Below are 26,894 nucleotides of genomic sequence, written 5' to 3'. Positions count from 1 at the left end.
ATGCCCTTTTGATTTATTAATTTGTGAGAAGAAAGAATGCCACCTAGTGGTAAATCTAGTGTATTAAACGTATATTGTTTTAAGGTTGTATTTGTATGAGCATATATATAGTAATGATGCGTGTCCAAATATAGAACAAAGACTTAAGGAGCCGAATTCTTCACCTGGAAGGTTCTTACCGATCCAGTAAAGAAGGACTTGTTGCTCAAATGGAGGCAAGGATCACAGAGCTAGAAGAACGACTTGAAAATGAAGAGAGGTAAAACTACATGTTTATATATGTCCTCTTGCTTATATTTAACATCTAATGTAACAACTTGGTTTTTTAATTTTTTTTTTTTAACAAGCACTTATTGAAGTGTGTACTGTTATTTGTAAGTGTTGCAACTTTAATTTTGAACAAAATCATATAGGAAATTGCCTTATGCTTAAAATCAAGCTCAGTGCTAGCATAGTTACATACCATGTTATTTTAGCAATGCCTAATATCAGTAACAGGCATAAAAAAACTAGCTGTAGTTGAAAATTGCAGTTTTCATGTTTGCATCATTGTTTAAGCTTGAAGGAAATTTTATGTAAATAGTTTCTTGGGATCAATAAATCAAAGCAGTTACTGGTATTTATTTAACTTTAAAATACTGCTAAGGAATTAGTAGGATTTGAAGTACTATAGTTCCCTTTCTTACAGATTTGTCTTATGTTTGTTTTTCCAGGGATAGGGCTAATTTCCAGTTAAGTAACCGCAGACTTGAGAGAAAAGTGAAGGAGTTAATGTTGCAGGTAGATGATGAACATCTCTCATTGACTGACCAGAAGGATCAGGTAGAGGAAAAAACTGTTCTACTAGTAGTATTAATACCAAATATTTGCATGAATCATCTCATGTACAGAACATTTCAGAGGAATGTGAATAGGTACCGATCACTCAGTTCTTCATGAAGTTTCATGAGGTTTGCAGTTCCCATTGTCATCATGTTCTTTTGTTCAATAGTAAATTATTATTGGTTTCCAAGCTTATGAAAATGAAGCACTCATAGCATCAATGCTATGATTACAACATAAAGCAAATAGCAGTCAGTATATGATCTAAACATGATATAATGTACCAAAAATAGCATATTCTATATTGTAACCATAAAATTCTATTTGAGGAAGCTACTTATTGTTAAGTCAAGTGTTAAACATATATTAATCTTCTCACAGCAATGTGTTCTGCCATTTCTGTGGTCTTTGTTGATTCCTTGCTTAAAACATGCTTTATTTCAGTATGTGGGTCAATTACTTAATATTCTGCCTAAAGAGTGAACAGTGAGTTTAAAAATTCAGACATCTATCATGGAAATAAATTCTCTTTGGTTAAACAAAACAAAATGTATTTTATAGTATCTGTCAGGTAAAGTTGCTTAGCAATCATGCTTTTGTACTCTATCAAAGCTATATTGGTGGTTGTTTTTTTTCCCTTAAAAAATTATCTTCCATCTCTTTTCTCAAAATTTAATGCTAGCTTTTGAATATTTGTGAAGCATAGTATTACAGTGTCATTATGCTGGCAAAGTTGTGTCTTTATTCTTCCTCTCATAGATGCTGGAAGAGTAAAATTCCTTTATTAAAATAGTCCTCTAATCAGCTGACATGTAAATATTTCAGTTGAGTTTGCGTTTGAAAGCAATGAAGCGTCAAGTTGAAGAAGCTGAGGAAGAAATAGACAGACTGGAAAGTGCTAAAAAGAAACTGCAGAGAGACCTAGAAGAGCAACTAGACATGAATGAACAATTGCAAGGACAGCTTAATGCCGCAAAAAAGGAATTAAGGTACGATAACGTGTCAGACCTTACAATTATGTGTCACTTGCCACTCAGTGTTAATTGCTCCTTTAGTCCCTCAGTTGGAAGCTTTCTGTAATAAACCTGAAGTTTTGTCATAAGCAGACAGATTTTGAGAGGCAGAGCTTTGTTTCCTTCCTCTGCAGATTTTCTTGACCTTCTTTCAGAGTGCGCTAGGTGCCCAAGTCTATTTTTTGTCTAGTGAATAATCACTGAAGCAGGGATGAAAAATGGGAAGGAGTAGTAGAACTTGGCACTCATCATTTGTAGTGATGAAATTTTCTATCTTATGACTGAGAGCAACAGCTATCCTGCATTTAGTTTTCCTCTGACACCGCTGGATATCTCAGTGTCAAGGTCTTGCATGTTTCTTTTATGTAAGCTGTAGTCTATGATAAACTTCCAGTATAAGAGCACGGATATCTCTGACATTCTTAAAGAATGCAAATGCTATTTTTGTAACAAGCTTAGCAAAAGTATTCTGTATATTAATGTGTAGTTTTAATCATACAACTGTGTGTGTTTCTGTTTCAGTAGACGGAAGAAGTCACCAAGTAAAGTGCTGACTGATTTTGATGATGATGACGACGATGATGAGCTCAGCACGGATGGTGATAGTCTCTGTGAAGCACCTTCAGGAAATAATTTTCCAAAAGATAATGACACAATAATATAAAATAAGTATTGACTCTGTGTTTCTGTGAAAGTACTGGAATAGTAACTTAAATTATAAAAAAAATGGTTATCTTAGGAGCCAAATGCCATAAAGGGATGTAAGATCTGAGAATTTGATGTTTCCATCCATACTGTGCCATTTTTTTTATTTAGATATCTTCTGTTTATTATAGAAAAGAGAACTGTGTTGTAAAAGAGCAATAAAACACGGTTATGTGTAACTGCTACTGAAAACACAGGGATAATGTTTTGCCTTAGAATTGTGATTTTGTTAAAATTCTGTTTTAAGTAAAGAGCCATTTGGAAGTAGTTCAAGTTCAGTTTGTAGTTATTAAAAGCTTTTCACTAAAATTAAGGAAAGCAGACAATTATTTAATAATTGTAAGTATGGAAGAATGATATATAGATTGTAAATATTTTAAATCTGGTCTTTTATTGACTACTTTAGTACTATTTTGTAAAGTTTAAAATATTATATAAATCAGTTTCATGTGTAGAATATCTAAATTTATATTGAATATTATATTTGGGTTTTAACTAAAATAAAATACACTTTTTTTGCATTACAGAACAGATTCACACTTCCTGAGCCAGAAAGTACATTCCAATTTTGAAAACGGTTCCAAGTTTTATTACATGTTGTTTAAGATGAAATGTAAATTCTGCCTGTTGACTTTAAAGGGACCATCACATCTGCATGATGAGTGAGGCTTGCCAACAGCTTTCTTGCAAATTTTGCTTGGGAAGCTTTATCTTTGTAGAAGGTAAGGATGATAATGAAATCGGAGATTACTTAACATCTTCATTTCCTGAAGTGGACTCCAAACTGCCAGGGATGCAGCACTGTAAGCATACTCATTTGAGGGCACTAGGACAGGCTTTTCTTAAAGTCTCTAAGGAGTTTCACTTCTTCCAGTAAAACTGATTATTATTTATGGATTAAGTGCATGCTTAAATGTGTACATTATTTGATCACAGAAAGTTACGCACCTGGCAGGACATTGCACCCTTGAAGCAAAAGCATGCAATCTAATTATTCTAACTTGTTCTTAAGCATCTGTTTGGGATATGTTGCAATGTATGGCTGTATATGCATATATTAGCATTTCAGATTATAGGAGTATCTGCATTTTGAGAACTTCATATGTTAAACAAACCTTGTGGGAAATAAAAGAAAAAAAAAAAGCATTGCAAATTCTATTTTTAAAGCATTTTCCATTTTATTCCTAAAAATATTTTTGTTGTTTAGATTACACAGGCCAGTTTATCACTTTTGCAAATCTAGAATTTTAAGGAAAGGCTCTACTACATAATTTTGTTAATAAACCAAATCTAACTCCTCTGTGATTATTAGTATTCATCCCCATTACCCATAGCTGAGTACATACATATTCATTGAATGGACCAAACACCACGTTACTGTAAAAATACTTCGACCTGGAGTTGTTGGGAGCTTCTGTTGCTCACATGATGCCAGAGGCTGACAGGCTTGATTAAGGCAAAAGTCCTGACAATGGAGTATCCTTTTTCATGGTTATATGAAATGAAACTCCTGCCTTGCAGATCACAAATATGCTCACACACAGCACATCGTAATACGTTAGAACACACAGCACTCTGTTGCCATATAATTCCCATCAACTTGATTTTGATGGTTTGAGATACATGGGATGAACCGCATAGTTGTAATATTCTGTGCCTGAATCTTGTGCATCTTTTCATTTAGTTTTGGGTTTACATCGTATAATTTTTTTGCATCACCGGTTTTACTGTTTTGTCAACACAGAAACAGCCCACGCTCTAGGAAGATCCGCACTACGCTTTACTGACAATCATCTTACCTGTTGTGACTTAATTTTTGTTTCATTTATGTGTTTTTATAGGCTTAACTTTAAATAACTGATTCCAGTTTCAATTCTGTTCCTGCACTCTGTCATGATGTATGTGAATCATTATTTCAAACCACTGGAAGAAAATCACTTAATGTTGCAGCTACCTCCAATTACACTAAACTGTAAATGTTAAAAATAAACATTTAAATCTTACAGTTCTGTTTTGTATGGTGCATTTAAATTGATGTGAGAATTGAACTTCTTATGGAATATGCATATGTTTAAAATGGAACCAGAATATAATTATCTGGGAAATAATCATGCTGTAGAAGGGTTTGCTATATGTTCTTCTCTTTGGAGAACTCTTTGTAACTTGGTAGGCAGATGTCTTATCTAGAAGACTTCTGTTTTTAACTTAGAATAAATCAGAAGAGTGATGCATTGTTGAAGCCTCTTAGGCCTTGCCATATCATCATCATCATAACTATCCTTAAGTGTTTTTTCTTGTTTAGACTTGGAAATGGGATTTTCTGTTGTGAATTCTCAAATAATGTGACTAGATACTGAAATGATACTAGATACATTTCAACTCATTCACAAAACAATCTGTCATGATTATGCTCTCAGAATTGGATCACATTGGTAATTTTGGCAACGTCTTTTTCAAGAAAGTTACTGTATTGTGTATTATATTTTGGAAGTTAAGCTTTGACACTTAAGTTTTTAAAATAACTCTTCTTTATTTGTCAGATTATTAGTAAAATGCATCTGCTGTTATCCATTCACTGACATATATTTTGTGAATGATAAATACTTTAGCTGTGATGATAGCGTCTAGATTTTGTTTGCTACAAAAAGCACTGATATTAATTTAGGGAAGTCTTAGTTTAAGGAAGTTTAGTTCATCTCATGGCACTTTTTGATCAAAACTCATCTTAAATCAAAGTTAGGTTGGAAAACTTTGACTGATATTTGCATATAATTTTTAAATGTACCTCTGTATTTTGTGGAAAGCAATTCTTTTGGACTGTAAAAGCAGGCAGTAGGAGAATATGTGAAGAAGTGTGGGTTAGAAACAATCAGTCTCAGTTTTAACAAGCCTCTGAGTTTTGGGTGTATTACAGAAACATCTGTAGTGACCTTCCATTTTCTTTGATACCATAAATTCTTATAAATAGACATTCCGAAGCCCAATCGCTTTTGATACAAAGCATTATGTGGCTTCTGGTACAGTGGATTCTCCTTAAATATCTTTGAACATTGTATCTTCTCTGGAATTAATGGCCGTTAGTACCTTACTGAGATTTTGACCACTTGGTTGTTGTGACAGAAAACTTGTGTAAAAATATTTCCTCCCACTGAAATTCTGCTCTGCCTAAATATTTGTGTTGCATTCTGAGAACCTGCTTTTCTAGACCTACTTTTGTAGACAGGAGAATACAAGTCAGCTTGTGCAAGAGTGTTTTGATGTTAATATTAATAACATTTAACAAATGCTCCGGGATTTTTCAGTGGCAATTTCTATACAGTGTGAAATGTAAATGTAAAACCAAACAAATGAACAAAATCCTTATGTCCTTCACAAACTTGTCACTTTCTATCCAAATAATAAATCAAGAATATTCTTCATGATTATGATGCCTTTACTTTGGAAGGCATTGTTTTCATAAAACCATCAAGGTTTTTCAAACCTTAAGATTTTTCGGAGATCCTCTCTCTTTTGCTTGCAAAGAAAAATAATTGTCTTCTTGCAGTCTCCTGTACGTGCTTCCCTATGGCCTCACTTGATATAAGGAAGATGCTGCACAAAATGCTATACAAATACTTTCTTACATCAACATTTTTTCTTTTATTGTTTAGTCATCAGGCAGATTTTTGTCCCCCCCCCTAAGTGTAGGCTTTTGGTGATGAGACTTTGTGATTAACCTGCCATTTTCTCTGATTTATACTTTTCAGTTTCAATTTTTTTTTTTTTTTGCCTAGTTAATGAGTTAAATAATCTGTTCTTATTTATAACTGATTTCCTAAACTATTTCTTGTGCATTCTTCATTTTTACAGCCCAGCTGTATAGTTTGCTGAGTGAGCTACACAGTGCAATAGTTCCAGCTTTTTGGTCTTTTCTGCATCACACAGCATATTTCAGAAATTAAATGTTGATACTTATTGGAGCTTCTGACCCTGTGAGTGAATCTACACGTTTCAGCTGCTTAATTTCTACCAACTGCAGTTCTCAAGTAACGTTGCAAAACATTCAAAAAATTTTGCTGAAAGAGCAACATTCCATAAAAATTGTCAGAGTTTATAATACATTTAATTTGTTCTTGTTTGTATAAGGGGCTGATTAGGTCATATTCTTAACCTGTTGACCCCACTGTGTTATACTGGGGGAAATTTGATTATTTCAGCTTATTCCTATGAACTGGGTTATCATGGAGATGGTATAGAAATGAATAAACATGTTTTTAATAATATATGGGTTTTTCTTTGTAACAAGGAGAGAAGCACTTAAGAGAACAGAGGGAGTAAACTTCTACAGAAAATGTCAAGGGTAGTAGTAAATTGGACTTACCTACCTCCATAGGAGTGTGACAACTTTTTTCAAGTTAGCAAGTTAGTACCAGTGAACCTCCTGTGAGGTCAGTAGAGACCGTATGCTTTGTGTAAGAGGAAACATCCAATATTTTTTCTGCTCATAACAATTTGCTGTTTCGTTCAGATTCATGCCATTAGCAGAAAAACAGACAAGAAAAAAAATTGAGTTAAATTCTGAGCACAGGTGGATGGTGAAAGTTTTAGCTCTCAAGTTGCAAGTGGGGAAACTGTAAGAACACTTCTGTGTGAGCACAGAGAAGGGACTCATTACAGGTAACTTGAGTTTTTTTTCTGTGCTTTCTGTTTATTACTGTTTCTTCTACAGAATAAGCTTTTTGAGCAATGATTTATATATTTGAAAACTACATTCATTAGTGTCAAGAAGTTACTTTGTGTTAACACGCGTTAGGATGAAATATACCAACAGTATAATGTGAAACAAGGGATAAAATATAGACAGTAAGGAAAATCATTGCAGGATCTACTTCTGATCTGTTGAATTTTGACCATTCAGCCATCCCTCTTAAGTAGCCCAATACTGTAAATCACCTAAGCCATTATAAGCACACAGATACCTAAATGCATGTGCAGAGTGGCTAGTTTTGTTTTGCAGAAAAATCTTTAGCTCTTGCAAACCTTGAAATACTCAAGATGCCTGCCAGTATTACTCAGTTTGTATGCCTCTCTTTGTATCTTATCCATTTTCCAGAAAAAAATAGTGTGTGTGATTCATTTGTTTCTCTTTACTTTGGCTTTTGGTTGAAGACATGATTACTGCTGTGTTTTTCTGGGCAAGATAAAGAATATGTTGCTGCCTTTGGAAGTGGAAAGAGAGAGGAAACTGTTTCAGCCCTGCAAAACTGTCTTTATCAGAGTTGAATGTTGCTTTTTTCTAAAAATCAGTTCCACTGCATATGAGAGCTGAGCTGTTAAGTGAAAGATCACTTTTCTAGAGTTAACTGTTCTCAGCCTTTCTTTGGGGGGGGGGGGGAGAGGTAAGGACTTTAAGGAAAAAGGACTCTCTGGATGTATTTGTGACTGGAACATGCAAGAGCAAAAGCATACGTGCACACTGAAGGCAGAGGGCTTGGCATGCATCTCTGCAAGTGCCTTATCAGTTGATTGGGTGCCTGGTTGAAAATATAATCCCATCTTCTTAAAGTGGATGTAAGAAACTAGATGGTTATTGTCATACTGGTTACTGTAAGTCCTTCCCAGTGAAGAGCACCTTCATCAGAGTTGAGGTGATTTCTTGGATATTGTGTGTGTGTGTGTGTGTGTGCGTGTGTAAAAGCGCTTTTTTGATGTAAAAAGACCCAACAGTTATCTTGATTTTAATTTATCTTAAATTGTCTTATCAAAAGGAAAAGAAGCTGAACCATCTAGAAAAGACAGAGTGACCAGCAGTTGAAAGTGAAGCACTTAAGAGCCAGAAGAATTCTGACTTCTACTCCTTTTGAGCTGCTGGTTCACTGGCCCCATGTCTCAGTTAACGTGCCTAGAAAATGAAGCACAAGCACTAGACTTCACTGAGAAGTGAATTCCAGAGAAAAATATTAGGAAATAAAGCCAAGAGTCTTATTTTTCACTGAAACTGATTTTTCAGCATATCTGCTTGCTGTGCTGTGTTTCACCCTTTGCTCTGCAGGCTTCTGTACTAGACTGTTTTGCAAGTGCGGTGGAGCTGTCTTATCTGCCACGCATCTGAGATAGAAGGTCTTGTTCTGGCTGTGCAAAAACCAGCAGACTCTTTGGAGTGCCTTTGCTGCAGCTGTACAGCCGTAAGTCTTGATTTCCTTGCTTTAGGGTCAGTTCAAAGTTTGTTTTTCTTCAAACAATAATAAAATGGTTTACTGTGTTACAGGCAAAATGGTTATGAAATGTGGGAGGGAAAAAAATAAATCTGATAAAACTATGTGAAAACTAACATCAGCCAACAAAGCAAGGAAACTTCCTGAATCAAGCTATGTTTACTTTAAATACAGCTCACTCTGCCTTGTCATTTCAGTACACATTGTGTGGTATCCAGCTGTTTTAAAGATAAGATCACATTCGTGATTCAGATCAAACTGTCTCTCCCAACTGTGAACTTCTTAAGTGGTGCTAAGAGTCTCAATGGAAGCCCACAATCTGAGCAGTGAGTGATGTGACAGTGTATTTGTCAGGATGTACACAGGCAGTCTGAGCCAAAAAATGATGACATGAGTGAGTGACTGAGCTGAGGGTACTTCTCTCTGGTAGGAGAGGTCTTATGAAAGTCAGGTAGAAACACATGATTAAATTTTCATTGCAACTCTATATGTTCTATTTAAAAACAAACAAACAAACAAACAAAACCCTTGTAATATATATTATTTATTTATTTATTTTATAATAATTTATTATTATTAAATATATATATTTAATATAATTATATATAAAAAAAAAAAAGAGAGAAAAAAAGATGATTTTCTCCACAATCTTGAAACCTATTCTCAAATTCCTTTATCAGAACAGTAAGTAGGGCTGCATATTCTTGCTGCTCACATGGCTGTGGTTAGCCAATGTATCAACACCTGTAAACTTATTTGCCGTAACTCCAGCTGGTTCTGCCTCGTGCCCTGGTTTCAGCCCAAATGGGGTTAATAGTGCACTGATGTTGGGCTGGTGCCAAGGGGCTGGTCCAGGCTGTGTGTAGCAGGCTGTGGTTGTACATGCCTGGCTTAGCTTTTGTCTGCAAGTAAAGTGAAGAAGCAGGCCATGTCTGCAAGCTGGTAGTTCAGGCTGTGTCTTGATGTACAGCAGGAGTGACTTTAAGAACCCATCATTCATTGTATTTGAGTATAATAATAAGCTTTTTCTAATGGTGGAACTGCCACTTCCAAAGCCTCTTATTCACCTGGAGGAGTTTTACTGCAAAGCTTTACAGTGCTGTTGCCAGGATGGCAGGTGCTCATGACACAAGCCTTGGGAGCCTGTACATGAACTACAGCTTCTATACATGTCAACATACCATCAAATGAATGACATTAGCAGTTGACTCTAAAGGATAATTCAGGTGGCAGGAGGGAAGTGAGCACCAATGAGGCAAGGAGTATGCTTAGATTTGTTATGTACAGTGTCAAGCCTACCAAACACAATTAATAACTCCCAGATAGTGTAGGTCTCTTTGCTGAGCTGAGCAGTTGAATAGACTTCAATCTCTTAAACCTGCCAAGTTTAGAATATCAGATTGATTCCACAAACTTGTGTACAAGTCTTGTATTCTTTGCTTTTCAAGACTGTAAGGATGTCATCCAACCAAGAGAACCTATGGGTGATACCTGATGCATAAACTGCAGTTGTGCATCCCCAGAGCATACAGGCAGTGATATGCTAGCATGCTGATACAACTGGTGCTTGGCTGTTACTGCTGCAGAGCATCAGTCAGCCCCTTTGAGAATGCTGCAACAGTGTGGGGAGTGATAAAAGAGCATCTTGGTTTAACTCTGGCACTGTATCTCATCAGCGCAGTTTGTCTCATTACATTTATAACTTTTACAAATTTAGAAATAATATGGAGGGAAAAATAGAGATTGGTTCCCGTTTACTTTACTGCTACCTCCTCTGAAACCGTGTGCTGAGCAAAAATAGGCATTTCTGGATCTTGAGAAAAATAAAACACCGCAAAATGGGGAAAGCTTTTACGCAAGTTTTATAGGTTGAAAGGGGTCCCAAGGGGGACTTTTGAGAATTTTAAACGTGGGAACTGCAATCAGGATTGCAAGGTACATCAGGTAGGTTTCTCACCCCCGAGGTAAAGTGAAGGAACCATAAACCTCAGAGGATGGGAAGCTGAGCGCTGGGGCAGGTGCGGCAGCGTGCCCCGCAGGTGGCAGCAGAGAGCAGGCGGCAGCACCCTTTGTCTAGATGTGGCTGTACTTAACCTGTGACTATAGTTATTTACCACAATGCAGGGTTTTGTTGCAACAAATCACAATTGGACCTGCAAAGCTGGCGACTGCTGCCTGTGGCAGTCATAAATTGCCCTGTGGCAGGCTGTGCTGTCATATTTTGTTGGCATCCTTCAGTATGATGAGAGTTGTAAAATTCAACCCTTAACATTGCTAAGCAGCCAGGACTCCTGCTGTGGCTGGCATTGCAGCTGAGGTATTACACTCGTTCTGCTGACTTGTTGACTTGTGCTAATTATGGTCTAATAGTACGTCTTTTGCTTGCTTTCCCAGGGAGCAACTGGTGTGGAGCTGACTGTGATACTCCATCTAAAAAGTGAGATTTTATATATAAGCCAACATAAGAGAGGTCTTGAGAAGCTAAAGTATATCTTGAAGTTTGGTAAACTTGACGTTGAGCTCCAGTACACAAGCTTCTTGAAAAACGGGCAAAATTATTTAATCCTCCTTGTGTATGAATTCTCCAGTAGTGAAACATGGCACAGAATAAAGCCAGATTGCCATTCTGGGAAGTATTCTGTACAAAAAGTGATCTGTTGCTTAAGAAAGATCCTTTTCAGTACAAAACTGCAGTCAAAATAGCATTTAAGAAATTGAAGTGAATCAAGTAACTAATGTGCACTGCTCTGTATAACAGTGAGCTGTGATGCCTTCTTTATAAAAGTGCTGCTGCTGTAAGAAGTACTCAGAGATACTATTGCATGACCAGAACAGATGCACAGAAACCTGGTGATGGTCCTGGGTCTGGGAGAATTAATTTGAAGAACTGGAAATACTGAACTCGTTTTGAAGCTTATGTTATGTGGTAAAGGACAGAAAGAGCACTGATCAGCATCTGCTCTTTCTCTTGCCTTGTAATCCTGTGACGAGGAGATGATCACCAGAATGGAGCAAGGAGGATCAAAGGTTGTACTTTTTTACAGCATGATTAGAGTTTGTAACTCACTGGTTATGATAATTTAGTATGAGAGAGAAGTTTCATAACTGTTAAGAATACTCACTCATTATTCATGAAAATCTATCGGCAGAGTTTAAATAAACCTATTGTTCAGGAAGTAAGCCAGTCGTTAATGACTGGGGATCCAGGGAGATATTTAGAGGGAGTGGGAGGATAATTAATGGAGTTCTTCTACCTCTCTCTGAAACAGGAAATCCTGGCCAGTGATAAACAAGGTAGACAACAACTCTGATATTGTCTTGGCATCTGTTATAATCTGCATAAGAGCAAGTGATGGTCTGGGGGGCAAAACAAGGTAGCAGCTGTGGCTGGCCTATAACATGAGAGAGAGAACTTCTCAGACACCAAGTTGTCTTTTGCTTCAACACTTAAAGGTACTCTCAAGGCAATGATTTCCAGCATCCTTTTAGATCTAATCTCTTTCCACCTATCTTTAGGCACTAACCAAGAAAAGTGTTACCAGGGTAAGAAAAGCATAAGCACGTGTGTTTGAACATTTCTAAGAGGGCTGGACTGTTTACACATTGTTTTGTGATCTTTATCAGAAATTCTTGCCTCCTGTTTTTTTTTTTTCCTCTCATCCAACATGACTTGTTCTTAGCATCTCTCCATTTCATGGAAACTGGTGAATTTTGAGCAGTCATAATTCCAGAGTCTACCCTAAGAATTATTTCTCTTTTCCAGAATTCACATGGGATAGTGATGAACTGTGGTGGACTGAGTGCAATTTTATTTACTGGGTGCCTACATTAGCCATATCATAGGAATCTGTTGTGCTGTATAGGCTTACAAGATCACTATTTCTATTTTAGCAGATTTCTTCTATTTGTATTCATAGAATCCTTAGAGTTGGAAGGGACCTCTGAGGGCCGCCTAATTCAACTCCCCTGCAATGAACAGGGATACCACAGCTAGATCAGGTTGTCCAGGACCTTGTCTAGTGTCGCCTTGAAGGTCTCCAGGGATGGGGCATCAACTGCAACACCAGGTAAGCTGTTCCAGTGCCTTCCACCCTCAATGTGGACTTTATGTGGCTACAGAAACACTGGAATTCCAAGTTATATCTACATAATGGGCTAAGTCTGTGCATTTTAACTTTTGTGTTGCTGTGGCAAAGTCGTTGCTGGTACCTAAATATGCTAACTTAAAGGTAGCCAAGGAATCTAATCTCTGTACAGCAGCTATTTCTGGTACTGTCAGACAAAGAGCAATCTAAAAAGGGGCTGAAAACTTTCCCGAGTATTTGATGGGTTGTATGGAAAATACATTGCCTGCTTAAGGACAGAGGCAGAAGTACTTTGTTGGCATACGTTTCTGGAACACGTTTCAAATATGTTTTATCTCCAGTGTATAATTCTATAGAATCTTTCTATTTAGATATATTCATTAGAATATCAAACGTAGTAACACAGAACCCCAAAATTCATAGAGATACTATAACTCTAGCAATATGGGAAGTTGGAAATGTACCAAAATTCTTTCTTAAGAACTTTTTAGCCTGTCTGCAGTCAGATTATTCTGATGTATATTGTATTCTAATATTTCAACAAAAGCACAGCATGTGTCATAAAACAGCTGATTGATCAAGATTTCTGAAGTGTTTGCTACTCCTCTAGATTATTTGCTAAAATAAATCAAGCTAGAGAGTGAACAGACATGAGATGTTTCCTATGTAGTGCATGCAATTAATGTGTTAATATATTATAACCTCTGACCAACATCTGTAGAAATTATTGGGAATTTTGCTATTGATTTCAGAGGCAGGAGGGCCGAGCCTTGGGTTGATGTTAGTCATTTGTTATAAGTTAGGATACTGAAATCTCCAAGGGCAGAGTGGTGGTCTAACATGCTGTTTTCAGCAGAGCTCAATTCCCAGTAGCCCACAGGAAGACAAATCCCCTCCTCTCCTTCCAGCCATGACGCCTTGTGTCAAATGAGGTTACTGTCAGTCCCTCTAATCATTGCTAGCCTTGTGGGTAAACCTGATTGATAGCTGTGGCAGAATTCATGATAACTACTCACCCAAACCTGGTCCTTTGTGCTTAAACATAATGCGTCTCTTCCTTCAGTGCTAGCAACTTCTTTGTTCAGTGACCTGCAGCAGCAGTGAATCTTCAGGTTAATTACGAAAAGCAATGTGATAGTTGCTTTGTACTATTTTAATTCCGTTAACCCACATTAATATCCAGAGCACCTCCATTTGATTCTTTGTTATTATCAGGCAAATACCAGAAGTAGGGCAATTGTCTTTTAGTAATAATTTGCACCTTTCTGTTCTTGTAGGGGATAACAGGCGTTCCAGACTGGTCTATCATAAGCATTCATTTCTCTCCATATCCCTCATACCTCTGCTAGCACTGCATTGTTGCAGTTCTAAAATCAGCAAGATTAAATTGTACTAAAATATGTTGTTGTATTTAAAAAAAAAAGAATCTGTGAGTTAGACCAAAGGACACTCCTTGCTGAAGCTGCATTTTGCTTATAAATACAGCAGGCCTATAGTGCTAGTTTTCCATGCTGAAATACCTATGCAGAAAACAAGCCTGTAACTGATGATGATGAGATTCCACCCAAATAAATGTATAGACCAACTCAAGAAGACCTGATAGAATTTCTTGTGTTATTCAGTCCAGCCAATCTGGAAGGTCATGAAGTTTGCTGGATGATTTCCAGAGGTAGGGATTTGCTCTATTAACGTATAATAAAAAAACTTGAAGAAGTAATGTGGGTAGGCCAGAAGTGCAACAAAAGGCCTGAGCATGGTGAAGCTGTGAGAAAGGATAGCAGCTGATCATGTGTGGCACAGTTAATGCTAACTCTTAATTTATTTCAAAATAATAATAATAATAATAAAATATTCTGAAATTAATATGGAGAACTTGAAGACTTTCTCAGCAGAGACAGTCTGAAATCTCTTTACAAACTCATGGTGGAAGCACTACCGATGGGGCTTAGGCATCCATTTCCTTCTTAGGACTGGAACTCAGAGGGGCATCTCCCTTTGGTATTATCTCCCAGGAGTGAAACGTAATTTTAAATGCAAGCACCTAGCAATATACCTGTGGTGCTAATGGTGGGTGTGCCTGTTCTCTGCTCTCCTACCTACCTTAACCAGTTCACTTATATGACCTGGCCAAGTCACACCCCTTGATGAGCAATGCTGCTACTCCTGTGCTGCATTATTTTAAAATGACATTTATGTTGAACCATCCGTCTTGCATGGCATGGACTGACTAAAATAAAGCCTACTGCTGAAGAGAGAAGGACAGACCTAGAGTTGCACATCTATCTCAAGTCACGTTGCTGTGGGCTGTGACCATGTGCTAGCTGAACAGGAGATTTACATGAAGGAGGAAATGGTAAAGGTGAATCAAGGGGTGGCATTTTTTTTGCTGAATCAGAACTGGACTGATGCCTTATGTGCTTCAACATAATGTGGGATGATGCTATTTAGAGCCCTAAAAATTGGTGATTGAAAAATGACAGAACTGTTCTCTTCCATTCGTAGGCAGCCATGTATTCATGATAAACTTTCCTCAGTTTGTCTTTATACCTTTCATATCTGTTGTAACAGTTGATTTTAGTAAAGTACAAGCATTTATTTTGATAAAATGAAGTCCATGGCTATACTTATAGACGTCCTCAGTCAAAACCCCTTCCCCAGAAAGCTGAGAATGTGTTCTTCTAGGGCTTTGCATCTTTCTTTAAAATCTTAGCTTTAACTTTTATTTTACTCTGAGACTGCAGTTCTTAGCTGCTTAGTGTAATCTGCATTGTTCTGACTAGCAGCTAGATGCACAAACTGTATGAAATACACCGAGATACGTATGTGTGCATGAAGGTATATGGCAGAATCCTGTTGCTGTTATCATTACCTGATTAACCTTGGTGGTTACTCTATGTTCTTGCCCAGATTTGACTGAATGACTCACCCATTCTGTCTTGCTCTTTCTGTCTCTTCTGAAGGAAATTATACTGGAAATTGCCTCGTATTATTTATTGACTGAGCTATCTAGAAGTAGTTCAAAACTATTCTGAGACCCTCAGTGCAAAGAGGGCCTTTAAGTAGGAAGTTAGACAACAATTACAAGCAGAAAACATTAAAAGAAAATATGTTATTGCAATAATAGTCTGTGATTCTGCATTACCAGCAAAGGTGGAATTGAGCTGCTGCTTCAGGTAACTCCAGGAATTTCCTTTTTTGTTTAATTAAGCTGGAAGTGAAATAATCACATAAAAAGAGTATTGAGAGCTTTGCAAAACAAAGTATTTATTCTGCATTTTAAACTCCTGATAGAGGTGTTCCTAAATATAGATTGTCTATGTGAGATCAGCAAGGGAGGCTTTGAGTTTCTGTAGTTATCGTATATTAGCTGCATACTGGGAGTGTTAAGTGACAGAAAACAGTTATGTCAATAGGTTTGAGAAGTGATTTGATGCTTGTAGCTAAACCAAGCTGGGTATTCAGATAGTTGTACATGTCATGTCCCTTCAAAAAGCCAGCTGTAAACCAGACTAGCTCCAAATGTAGCTAAGTGTGTCTTTGCCAGTGTAAGAGGAAAATATTGCTCTAGATAAGAACTGTACAATAGTATGTGTTGGTTTGTATACTGCATATAAGGTGACCTATGGCTGCTGACTTTGGAGACTCAATTTCAGATGCTCATCCCTTAACAAGATGTTTTATGATTGTTAACAGGACAACATTTTCATGCTGGCAGTAATGCCCAAAAAAGATTGTTCGAGAGTCAGTTACATGATGCTGAGCTAAATGCATGTCTGTGGAATACAAATGTAAATACTAGCAGGAAAAATAAGCAATTTTGAAGAAAAAGAGGTGATGAAGCCCATAGGTCTTTCCAAATCTGGTTCTGAAGTATTTCACACGTGTCTGTCCATTTGACAGTCTTTGCTATAAATGGGCTTCATGCCTTGGGGATGATAAAGACAGAGTGGATTTTAATCCCACTGGAAAGTGAAGGCTATTAGAAGTTAATTATAACACTTCATTTTTTAACAATCCAACTGGGATTTTATAACCTTAATGACCAGTTGTGTGAGTTCTTGCACAATCTGTAACTCAGCAATTATTCCCAAATCTCACAGGGCTAATATTCCAGCTGATGAGATGTTACTAGGACTTTACCCCTTCCTCTGGACTCTGTCAGCTCGTAGTCTGATAATGGAGAAGAGAATCAGCCTTTTAACATGGCCATGATGAGGAAATTTGTTAAGGTAAGGCCAGGCTGCCCATTCCTGCAGTACTGCCTTTCCTGTTTTATGAGAGGACACATATTTTCCATTCCATGTATTATATGCTCTGTTATTCATCTTGTGACCGCAGGCTTTTAATATAAAGGCCTGTTGTTTCTATGACATTGTTTCATTTCTTCCTCAGCGTAATGGTCTTTGGGCTTTGTGGACCTGTGATGCTGGTGGTGGCAAAAAGGATAGTTGGGAGATGGTGGGGGGGAGAAAGGAAGGTACAAACTTTTCCAACATATCAAATTTGCTGCAGATTTTTGGAAGCTTATTAGCTGTTTCACAACATCTATTGCCCCAGATATTCACATTATAGTGTCATCTTATAATTAACCTGCTGTTCCTTTGTGTCATTATATTCACAAAAGCACTGGCAGGTTTTGAACTAAAAGCTCATCCTGGTCAGATTATTATCTGCCACCACATTCTGTATAGTCTGTGAGCAATCTGTATGACTGTATATACATTTTGTGCAGTCTGTACAACTGGAAAGATTAGTACTGTTTTAGTCCAAATCAAGTGTGATTTACTTTCCATTCTCTCATCCTGTAAGTTAGCACCATGTCCAACACAAAGACAGGAAGAGATGTTTGTAGAAGAATGTTATGCTCCTTCAGGGAATAAGGGCTGTAAATCCCAACAAATCTAGTTCAGATGGTATCGAAGTCAGACAGGTAGGGTCATAGGTCCAAGCTAAAACCAAGCAGGTATTTATCCCTAATCTCTCAGGGTACTGAAAGAGGAAGTGGATCATCTATAGATTGCTGCTGCTTCTCCATTGTGAGCGAGAAAGAAAGCAAGCCCACAACTTAAGGACCTCCTGAGTCAGTAGTTCTGTGCATACCTTTGTGATTTACAGTTTTTGTAGCTCCTCTTGTGAGTTTATTCAGCTGCTTTTTGAGTGCAGATATACCTTTCATAATCACAGTATTCTCTGCCACAATTTAATTTTACACATAGATGTGGTACCTGGTTCATTTCTAGTCCATTGTTCCCAAGGGTAGGAAGTAGTGAATAGCTATTCCCCCCTCACATATCAGTCACAAACTTTTATGTCTATCCTGTCTTCATCCAGAAATAACTCAGCAACTCTGAGCTGTTTTTGCAGCCCATCTATGTATGCCTCATATTTCTGCAACATCTTTTGTTGAGCATCTTACTTTATAGCGGGGGATACCAGGTGTTTGTTCAATACCAGCAGCTCCGTCCATAATCTCTGTAATGTATCAGAGCTGTGCGGAAGGAGAAAAAGTTATTATTCCAAATGTTGTTTTCATATGAAGAGAGGGTTTTATTTGTTGTTTGTTTGGTTTGATGGTTTCTTTGTTGTTTGTTGGGTTCATTGGTTGGTTGGTTCTGGGATTTTGTGTCATTTTGTTTTGTTTTTGTCTTTCTTTTACACATTCTTTTCAGCCTTGGCAGAGCTTAGAGGTTATGAGGCATTTTCAGATGTTTACTATACACAGAACCTCACAGCCTGCAGAATAGTTGAAGAAACTTTAAGTACATGGGTTTCACAGCCAACTAACTAGTGAAGAGGAGAGCAAATTGAACTCTGTAGTTTGCCGACTAGGGGAAAGGAAAGGAGATGGTTTGTAGAGTTGACAAAAGAAAACAAAAAAAAACACCCACAAAAAGCAGACTACTAAGTGCGTTTACAGGTTTTTCCTTCTAGGACAATTTTAATTTGAGAAAGTGCTCAGAAGTAGATGTTTCTTTTGAGATTACTGTATCAGGCTGGCATGGCTTGCTGTTATATTCCAAGAAATGAGGAGGGCTCTTAGTAATACAGACAAAACTGAGAAAATTGCATTTGTAGTAGTTATGTTTGTATTACTTACAGGTGTTTCCTACACTAAAAAAGATTACCATCAAATTTATCATAATTCTCAAAGCCAGTGCAGACCATGCAAATTCTCCCAGTGACCCCATTATTGTACCTGACTTTGTCATACTGTAGGCTGTGGTCCTTTACCAGGGTGTGGTGTAAGTTTGGTTTCTGTGCCTGCTCTTGGAAAAGCAGTTCTTCTGTCTGTGCCTTGCAGTGACTACAGCTCTTTGTGCACAGCTTTCCCTAGTGAATATAAGTCTTGAAAGCACCACTTCTAGGAAAAATGAGAATCTCATAGGTATGTGATCTTCACAGAATCACAGAATGACCCGGGTTGGAAGGGACCTCAAGGATCATGTAGTTCCAACCCCCCTGCCTGGCAGGGCCACCAAACATACACCTTTACTAGATCAGGTTGCCCAGGGCCCCGTCCAACCTGGTCTTGAACACCTCCAAGGACGGAGCATCCACAGCCTCCCTGGTCAGCCTGTTCCAGGGCCTAACCACTCTCCTTGCCAGCTGAAACCACACACAGGCTGTATACTAGCACCTACGTTGAGACACTTCTGCTCACCAAAAGGGCCAGGAACAAGTAATGATCACTGCTAAGGCACAGCCCAACAGTTAAGTGACATATGAGGGAGCACATCCCTGTTGTTGAATATAAACCTATTCTGCACCAGGAAATGCCCTCTGAAAGCAGGATTAATGCCATGAGTTCAGATGATGGATGATTCATACAGAAACTTGACTGTGGGCTCAGGATGTCTTCGCATAGAACAGCAGGCATAACATGCAGTCAATCTTGAGAGAAGTCTGCATACAAGTGGTTGCTCCGTCTCATTTGCCTTGGGCTATATATGCTTCCTCAAGTGGAGAAGAGAACAGAAACTGGGAAAACAACAGAAAAAACTGAACAGTAATGCAGACCAACCCTTCTTTCTTCTCCAGGCCTTGGCAATATTTTCTTCTTCTCTTCCTCAGATCCACGTCATGTTGATAGCTCAGCAACTTGCCCTGATGGCTCAGAATCTTGCTCTAGAGACAGGGAACCAAGAAGTGGAAGAGAGTAGGCACTTTACACAGAGGGTGAGGCACCAGACCCTCAGTCGGTAGCAAGTTACTTCCTCTTCTTCAGCATTCTCCAAACCAGGAAACAGCTCCTAGCCACAGCAGTGTGCTCCCTAACTTCATAATGGGCAAGGACATCATGTAGCTATAACTGTGTTCTCTAGCGGTCTTAATTATTTCAAGGTATATATATGAAGACAAAGGATACATATTTCTTCTGCAATTCGTTTTGTGCTTAAGCATTTCTTTTGGTTGTATGTCCTCTGGTTTACCAAGGAATGTGCTGCTTGCTCATGAGGGATGCACAGGGCTGCAGATGAACATGGTGTGTGCCCATCTAGGCCTGCGCAGCGATGTAGGGTTACAGCTTTCCTTTCAGCCACATCCCAGAAGAGGCAAGCATCTGCTTAAGGAAATGAAGTCCAAAGTTGCAGTCTAAGAATGTGTGCTCAGTGCCACCTATCTCCAGCATCAGCCTCACCTCCTTGCTGGACCTTCAGCACCAAGGCTTGTTCCACCACCTGCATACTGAGTTGCACCCTCTTGGTGCCTCACACCTGAGGCTGCCTGCAGTCGAGGTGTTTCTGCCCAGCCTGCTGCGTGTTCCTGGAGCACGGCTAACAAGCTGACAGGCCTGAGTGGCTCAGGAACTGCAGCAGGAAGGGAGGACGATGCCCAGCTCCTATCCCGTTAGAGCACTCAGAAGTGTGTACCGGAGAGGCCTCCTCTGAGCCCCATCTCCTTTTTTCCAAGCCAGAAGGTGGCTGTGTGCCACGCGTAGCCGCTCGGCTCTCTTCTCCAGGCACCGAAATCGCGGCAGCGCGGGGACCGCGGCGTCCCAAGGGCAAATTCCTCGGCAGCCGCGCGCCCCCAGTGACTTTGCCCGGCTGTTCCCGTCTCCGGGCTCTCGGTCGCCTTCGCGGCTCGGTCGCGGGGCTCCCCCCTCGCCGTCCCGCCCCGCCGGGGCAGCCGCTGCGCAGCCCGGCCCCTGCGGCCGCCCGCGGTGTGTGCGCGGGGGCGGAGCGGCGCCGCCGGCCAGAGGGAGCCGCAGTCAGCGCCAGCGCGGCGGCCCGCGGGGATGCTGCGCTACAGCTCGGGGCTCACGGTCACCGCCACCACCCCCAGGAGGACGCCCGGCGACGGCGGCCGCGCCCGGCGGAAGGTGCGCGGGGCAACGGGGAGGGGGGGAAGGTGGGGAGGTCCCGCGGGCCGCACCGTGGGGCGGTGTGACCCCTCGTTCAGTTTGCCGGAGGAGAGCGTTTGGGCTTGCTTGGTTTTGGTATTTCCAGGTGAAGTGTGCGGAGTGTGAAAGCATCTCTTTGAAGCTCTGTAGTAGGTCTGTGGTAGGTGCTGAGAGAGGCAGAGCTTTGGGGTACCCTGCAGGGCTTTGTTAGTGCTACTTCCTGGCTGCTCTCCTGGACAGCTGTGAGGAAGCTGTGCTGTGGTGGGGACTTTTTCCTGATATGTACAATGGAGAACTTCCCCCGTGACTTTCCCTCATGGGGAGGCTTACCATAATGGCTTACATGGCAGTGATTATTTCTTTTAAAATATGGATGTAGAAGTACAATTTACTGACCTCTTAAACTTTTTAATTTTCATAGATAAAGCATTCTATATTAACGTGCTGGAAAACATGTCTTAAAAGTTGTTAGAATTCTGGCAGGTATGACAGCAATGTCTCTACAGCCACCTTGATTGAAAGAGCCCTTATGTGCTGCAGTGGCCACGATATTATCACTGGGGGGGGGGGGTGTCATCTTTTACGTGAGGGAATAGATCAACACAATCAGATACTACGATCATCCATACAGTGAAATATACCTGTGTGATTATAATAAACCTCAAAATATATAGAATGTCAAATTAACACATGTTGTACATGGTAACATGCAACTTGTGCTCTTCCACAGTAGAAGGAAGTTCTTGTCATTCATGTGATAATCCTTAATTTTGGCTTCAGAAATATTGGAAGTACCCCAAATTTTAGATTCATAATGAATTGAAACCATCATTTCTGTTGAAAAATTAGATTGGAAATTGTACTTCTTACATGCAGTACAGCATCTACTCTGTTCCCACAGAGTTTTCTTTTATTAGTATTTCCTTTAAAAGTTAAAGTTAGGGGAGTTTGTGTTCAGGTGTTAATTTTCTTATCCCCACAATGTACTTGCCATGATTGGTGTAAAATGAACTTCATTTTAAAAAATTCTTTTAAGTAAATGGGTAAGATCTAATTTACAAATAAAACCTATTGGGAAGCTGCTGTTCCTTTTGTAGTGAAACACGAGTCTCTTACCTTGAGTTGTCAGAAGAAAGGAGGAAGACAGTTAGAATAACTGCAGGATAAATGGAAGATGTGTGCTGCATTCCTGTGTGCCTGTGGTCATGAGAAAAGTACCCCTTAATTGTGGTGGTGTGGGGAATCTCATAGCAGAGAGTTCATAAATGAAGAAGACAGGCCAGATAAACCACCAAAGAAAGTACTTTCTTCTTTGCATGTTTAGGGTTGACTGAAATTAAAACCTGTTTCATTTTTGCTCTCACCTTCAAAACTCTGAAAGTAATGTCTGGTCTTTGGTAAAGAGAGCAATTTTTGGCCATTGAGCTGTTTGGATAGCAGATAGTTATTGAACAAACACATTGTCCCAAACTATTTAACTGTGAGGCATTGGAAAGTTCAGCAAAATTAGATTCTGTTTTTGTTAACTCCAAAGTAGACTTGAATTTAGATAAAAACTGAACCATATATTCCCTGTGAAGGACTGTAGAAATCTTAGACTGAGGCTGGTTGCTGGTAGTACAGCTTGTATTTTTCCTTACTGGATGTTTCTTGTTTTTAGAAAGGAGGAATAAGAGTCTGAAGAACAGGGCTCAAACCGAATCTGTCATCTGTTTTTGTCTTAAGTTGCACCCTAGTGATTTGAGTAGAATGGTAAACATGGATTCGGGTTGTGGATCTGGGCCATAAATTCTTAACATTTTTAACTAACCTAGATTGCTTTTTTTCTGAACTACTGTGTTGCAGTAGCTCTCAGTTATGCTGTCCCTTTAGCCTCGTAGAAATTTGGTAGAAGAGCTTGTCTTCACCTGTCAATTTCCACTGCAGTCAGCGAACTTTTCTGTCTGGTGCTGTGGAGGGTGAACCTATTGGCCTTTGTTTTCCTGTCAGCATAATCATTCTACAAATGATGTCAGATGAGCTCTGGAAATACTGCTTGTGGGTTGTTGGTGTCAAAACCCAGGAGCGAGCATAAAATGTTGGCACAAAGCAGGTTATGTGTATTGTTGGCTTGTCAAAGCTGCGGTTGCTGCAAAGCAAACTAAAATCTGATAGCCTAGGAAACTTGATACCTGTGCACCTATTTCTTTTAAAAAGTCACAGTTTTGGTGACATAAAGTGTATGGTGGAAGCCACATCTGTCCCTCTGCTTTTCATCACATGTTCTTACTGTCAGTCACCAACTGAAGGAAATAGAATTATATACTTCTCCCTGTTTGTGGAATTCTCTTCCATTCCCCTCCTGGGTTTCTCCCTACAAAACCCAATTGTTTCTGGAAATTACTGCTTCATCCTCAGCTGCATGTTATTCTGGCACTGTTTGGCAGCAAGCTGAGACTCTTCCTGTTATGATTTCATTTCCATGTTTAGGCATCACTACAGCCATGTTTTGCTGTTGGAAGAGGGCTGGCTGTGATTTCTGCATGAGCCTTCTCATTCCTTTGGTCAAGTAAGCTTGCCGACAAATGGTTGGGACAGCTGTTTCTTTAGGAAACACTACATAGCAAAAATTGTATAGACACAGCATGGGTAATTGCTTCTGAAGGTTATAGGGAAAGTGCCTCTTGTTTATCCCTTCTAATCTTTATAGTGTTTGTGAATTTCAACATACTGGCGTGTAGTTCTGTCCATAGGTAGCATGCGTCATCTGTGGTCCGGGAAGAATAGGAGTGAATGGCTACATTATAATTTTCTGCTGTTTCCCCAGGGATGCTACGGAAGTGCAATTGTTATAAACAATGGTAAGAGTACAGCCTGTGTAAGGTTGTCCCAGCAAGGAATTCAAAACTGGGTGGCATTTTGCCACTGTGATACAAGCCTCCCTGGGCGTGACTTCTAGGCTGGAATTCTCAGATGACTGCTCATTCCACCCTCTGAATGGCATTTATGGTGCAGCAGGCTGCAAAGTGAAGTATTAAGTCTTTGTTTTTTTGTCAGAAATACTGCTGAAAATATGGCTGTGGTTTGAGGTGTCTCAGTAGTTAGGGGCTAACTTGGAAACAAGGAAGTGGAAAAGAAATTAAGGTGTGATTTAGGGGGTAATAGAGAAGACAGTGTAAAAAGAATATATAATAAAAAGGCAAGAAAAATAGTTTAAATGTTAGCAACCTTTTGTACAGTGTTGTTAGTCTCAACAAATTACTGTTACTGATTTGTATTTCCAAACTAGTTGTTAAAACTTCCCTGCCTTCCTTCTGGATTTCTGTGATTTTTCTTCATAGTAACCTTGTAACACATGCATTGCTATAATGTGACAGGCAGTCATGATTCACTAACTGGTGTACACACGCAGGGATAATTACTTATTTACAATCACTGCACCATGAAGGTATAAATGTGTTGGCTATAATTAGTCCTTTGCTGACTGACAGACGAACCATTTGCCAGCTTCAGAAAAACTTACACAACTCTATTTCACCTGACATTGAGTTGCCAGTCAGTACACATTTCTATTTCTTTGAGGTGTTTGTCATGTGTTCTCCTAAGAATCTTTTAATTCGGTTTAACTTAATTTTCTTTCATTTGAAACACCTGCAAGAAAAAGTTGGCCTCATCTGTCATTTCCTGCACAGCACAAGCTCGGTACTATTTCCTATTTACAGGTCTGGTCTTTCTTTGTTTGACTACATGGATGAATGCCAGTATCTCTTTCCCTTTTTGTTGTAAACACACTTGATTTAGAGGAAAGAGCCTTACTAAGCCAATGAGAAGAAAGAGCAGGAGTAAATGGAAATTAAATAGGGGATAAAGCATAGTATTACTTACTTTATGAATCTGTGAGCTCTAACACTGAGGAATTTGTTATTAATATATCTTGATAACTTGCAAGCAGGAAGGACCAACAGTTTCTGCAGTGTAAGGGAAGAGTCTGGTGTTCTCAGAACACAGATAGCACTCAATCAGCATCTAAAGCTGTTGTGCAAGGACTCATCTTTTTCAAACCTGTTTCATTGTTTCAGAATTATCTGGGAAATATTTAAGTATAACCCACTTTTGTGCTGGACTTTCTTTCTTCTATCACTTTCTCTGTGGCTTCTTGTTCTTGAGTTGATAGTGTATGGCGGAATGATGAAATAACAGTGAAGAGCTCATTTCTCAGAAAGTACCTTCCACAGATGTATCTAAATAGTAGGTTGTGCTTCAGCTTGATTTTGCTATGCACTTTTCCTCCCCTTTTTATAGTACAGATGAGGATCACACATGGAAGATGAAAAAATGAATGCTTCTTGTTTTAAAAGTTGAAAAGGGTCAATTGTTTGGAAGCAGGGAGAATGAGAATCTGTTATAGAGACTCTGAATAGTGGTGCTATGGGGAGATTGTGTTTTGAAGAGCCTCAAAAGTGAAGACTTGTTTGATATAAGAGACTATTTGAAGAACTGTATGTTGAAATGGTGAAATTTGGGGTCTGTGCATAGTACTTTGCTGCTATGCTGTTAATACCTGCAAGTCGAACATGACTGCTGATTTTTGAAGCAAAAGGAAATGCTGTAATGATCAAATCATGATTGTGATCTTTCTTGGGCAAGAACAATGGAAAGCTGTATTTCAGAGAGCAAGTACACATTCAAGGCCTTTGGCATGATTCCACACCATATCCTTATCTCTAAATGAGAAATATGGATTTGAAAGCTAGACTGTTCAGTAGAGTTGGTTGGATGGTTGCAGCCTGAGAATTGTGGTCAATGGCTCTATGGCCAGGTGAAGGCTGGACATGAGTGGTGTCCCCTAGTCTTGGGACTGGTGCTCTTCAATATCAACAATGTAGACAGTGGGATCAAGTGCATGCTCAGCAAATTTGTGGCTGACACCAAGCTGAGTAATGCAGTTGACACAATAGAAGGAAGGGATGCCATCCAGAGGGACCTGGACAGGCTTGAAAGATGGGCTCATGTGAACCTAGTGAGACTCAACAAAGCCAAGTGCAAGATGTTGCACCTGGGTCTGGGCAATCCCAGATATCTATATCTATATCTATATATATATCTATATCTATCTATCTATCTATCTATCTATCTATCTATATATATATATATATATAGACTGGGAGAAGAACTTATTGAGAGAAGCCCTGAAGAGAAGGTCTTGGGAGTCCTGGTGGAAAAAAATGGACATGAACCAGCAGTGTGCTCTTGCAGCCTGGAAGACCAACTGTATCCCTGACTGCATCAAGAGATGATTAACCAGCAGGAAGAGGGAACTGATAATTCCTGAGGCACCCAGTATGAGAAAGATGTGTAGCTCTTGGAGTAGGAGGGCCACACCTGTCCTGTGAAGAAAGGTTGAGGGACCTGGGCTTGTTTAGCTTTGAGAAGAGAAGGCTCAGGGGAGATGTTGTTGCAGCCTTGCAGTATTTGAAGGGAACATGAGGAGGACCAAATTTTCACATGACCATATAGTGATAGGATAAAGGGGAATGGTTTTAAAATAAAATCTATGATTCTGCACAGCTGGATGTAAGCAGTTAGGAGAAACTAAAGACATCTGGATCAGTTAAGACACTGGACTATACAACGCTAGTGATGGCCTACGGTAGCCATGAAAGGGGAAAGCTTAGAGTATTTTTGTCATCAGATAGCTGAGATTTCATAGGAAGATTCTGTGAAGCTTTGAATTTAGACAGAAGAAATACCCATT

The 26,894-nt window shown here is 39.3% G+C and overlaps 2 protein-coding genes across 9 annotated transcripts in view; both read left to right on the top strand.

The window, feature by feature from the left end:
• Positions 1-4,545, top strand: part of CGNL1 (cingulin like 1) — a 48,256-nt gene extending 43,711 nt beyond the window's left edge. For 4 of the 5 annotated variants that reach the window (XM_015872418.2, XM_015872412.2, XM_015872413.1 and 1 more), the window contains exons 16-19: positions 135-259; positions 714-822; positions 1,648-1,811; positions 2,358-4,545. In XM_015872418.2, coding sequence (XP_015727904.1) covers positions 135-259; positions 714-822; positions 1,648-1,811; positions 2,358-2,499 — 540 coding nt within the window. In that variant the 3' untranslated portion in view covers positions 2,500-4,545. The remainder of the gene's footprint in view (positions 1-134; positions 260-713; positions 823-1,647; positions 1,812-2,357) is intronic. The other variant, XM_015872417.2, reaches the window with a different exon arrangement.
• LOC107318520 (myocardial zonula adherens protein-like) overlaps positions 3,185-26,894 on the top strand; it is a 65,816-nt gene continuing 42,106 nt past the window's right edge. The window contains exons 1-2 of one of the 4 annotated variants that reach the window (XM_015872433.2): positions 12,666-12,801; positions 16,920-17,048. In XM_015872433.2, the coding sequence (XP_015727919.1) occupies positions 17,022-17,048 (27 nt within the window). In that variant the 5' untranslated portion in view covers positions 12,666-12,801; positions 16,920-17,021. Of the gene's footprint in view, positions 3,263-12,651; positions 12,802-16,919; positions 17,049-21,000; positions 21,140-26,894 lie in introns of those variants that run through there. The other 3 variants (XM_015872435.1, XM_015872434.2, XM_015872436.2) reach the window with 3 other exon arrangements.

Source organism: Coturnix japonica, chromosome 10, assembly GCF_001577835.2.
Source record: "Coturnix japonica isolate 7356 chromosome 10, Coturnix japonica 2.1, whole genome shotgun sequence".
Classification (NCBI taxonomy): domain Eukaryota; kingdom Metazoa; phylum Chordata; class Aves; order Galliformes; family Phasianidae; genus Coturnix; species Coturnix japonica.
This window is presented reverse-complemented; position numbering and strand designations above follow the sequence as displayed.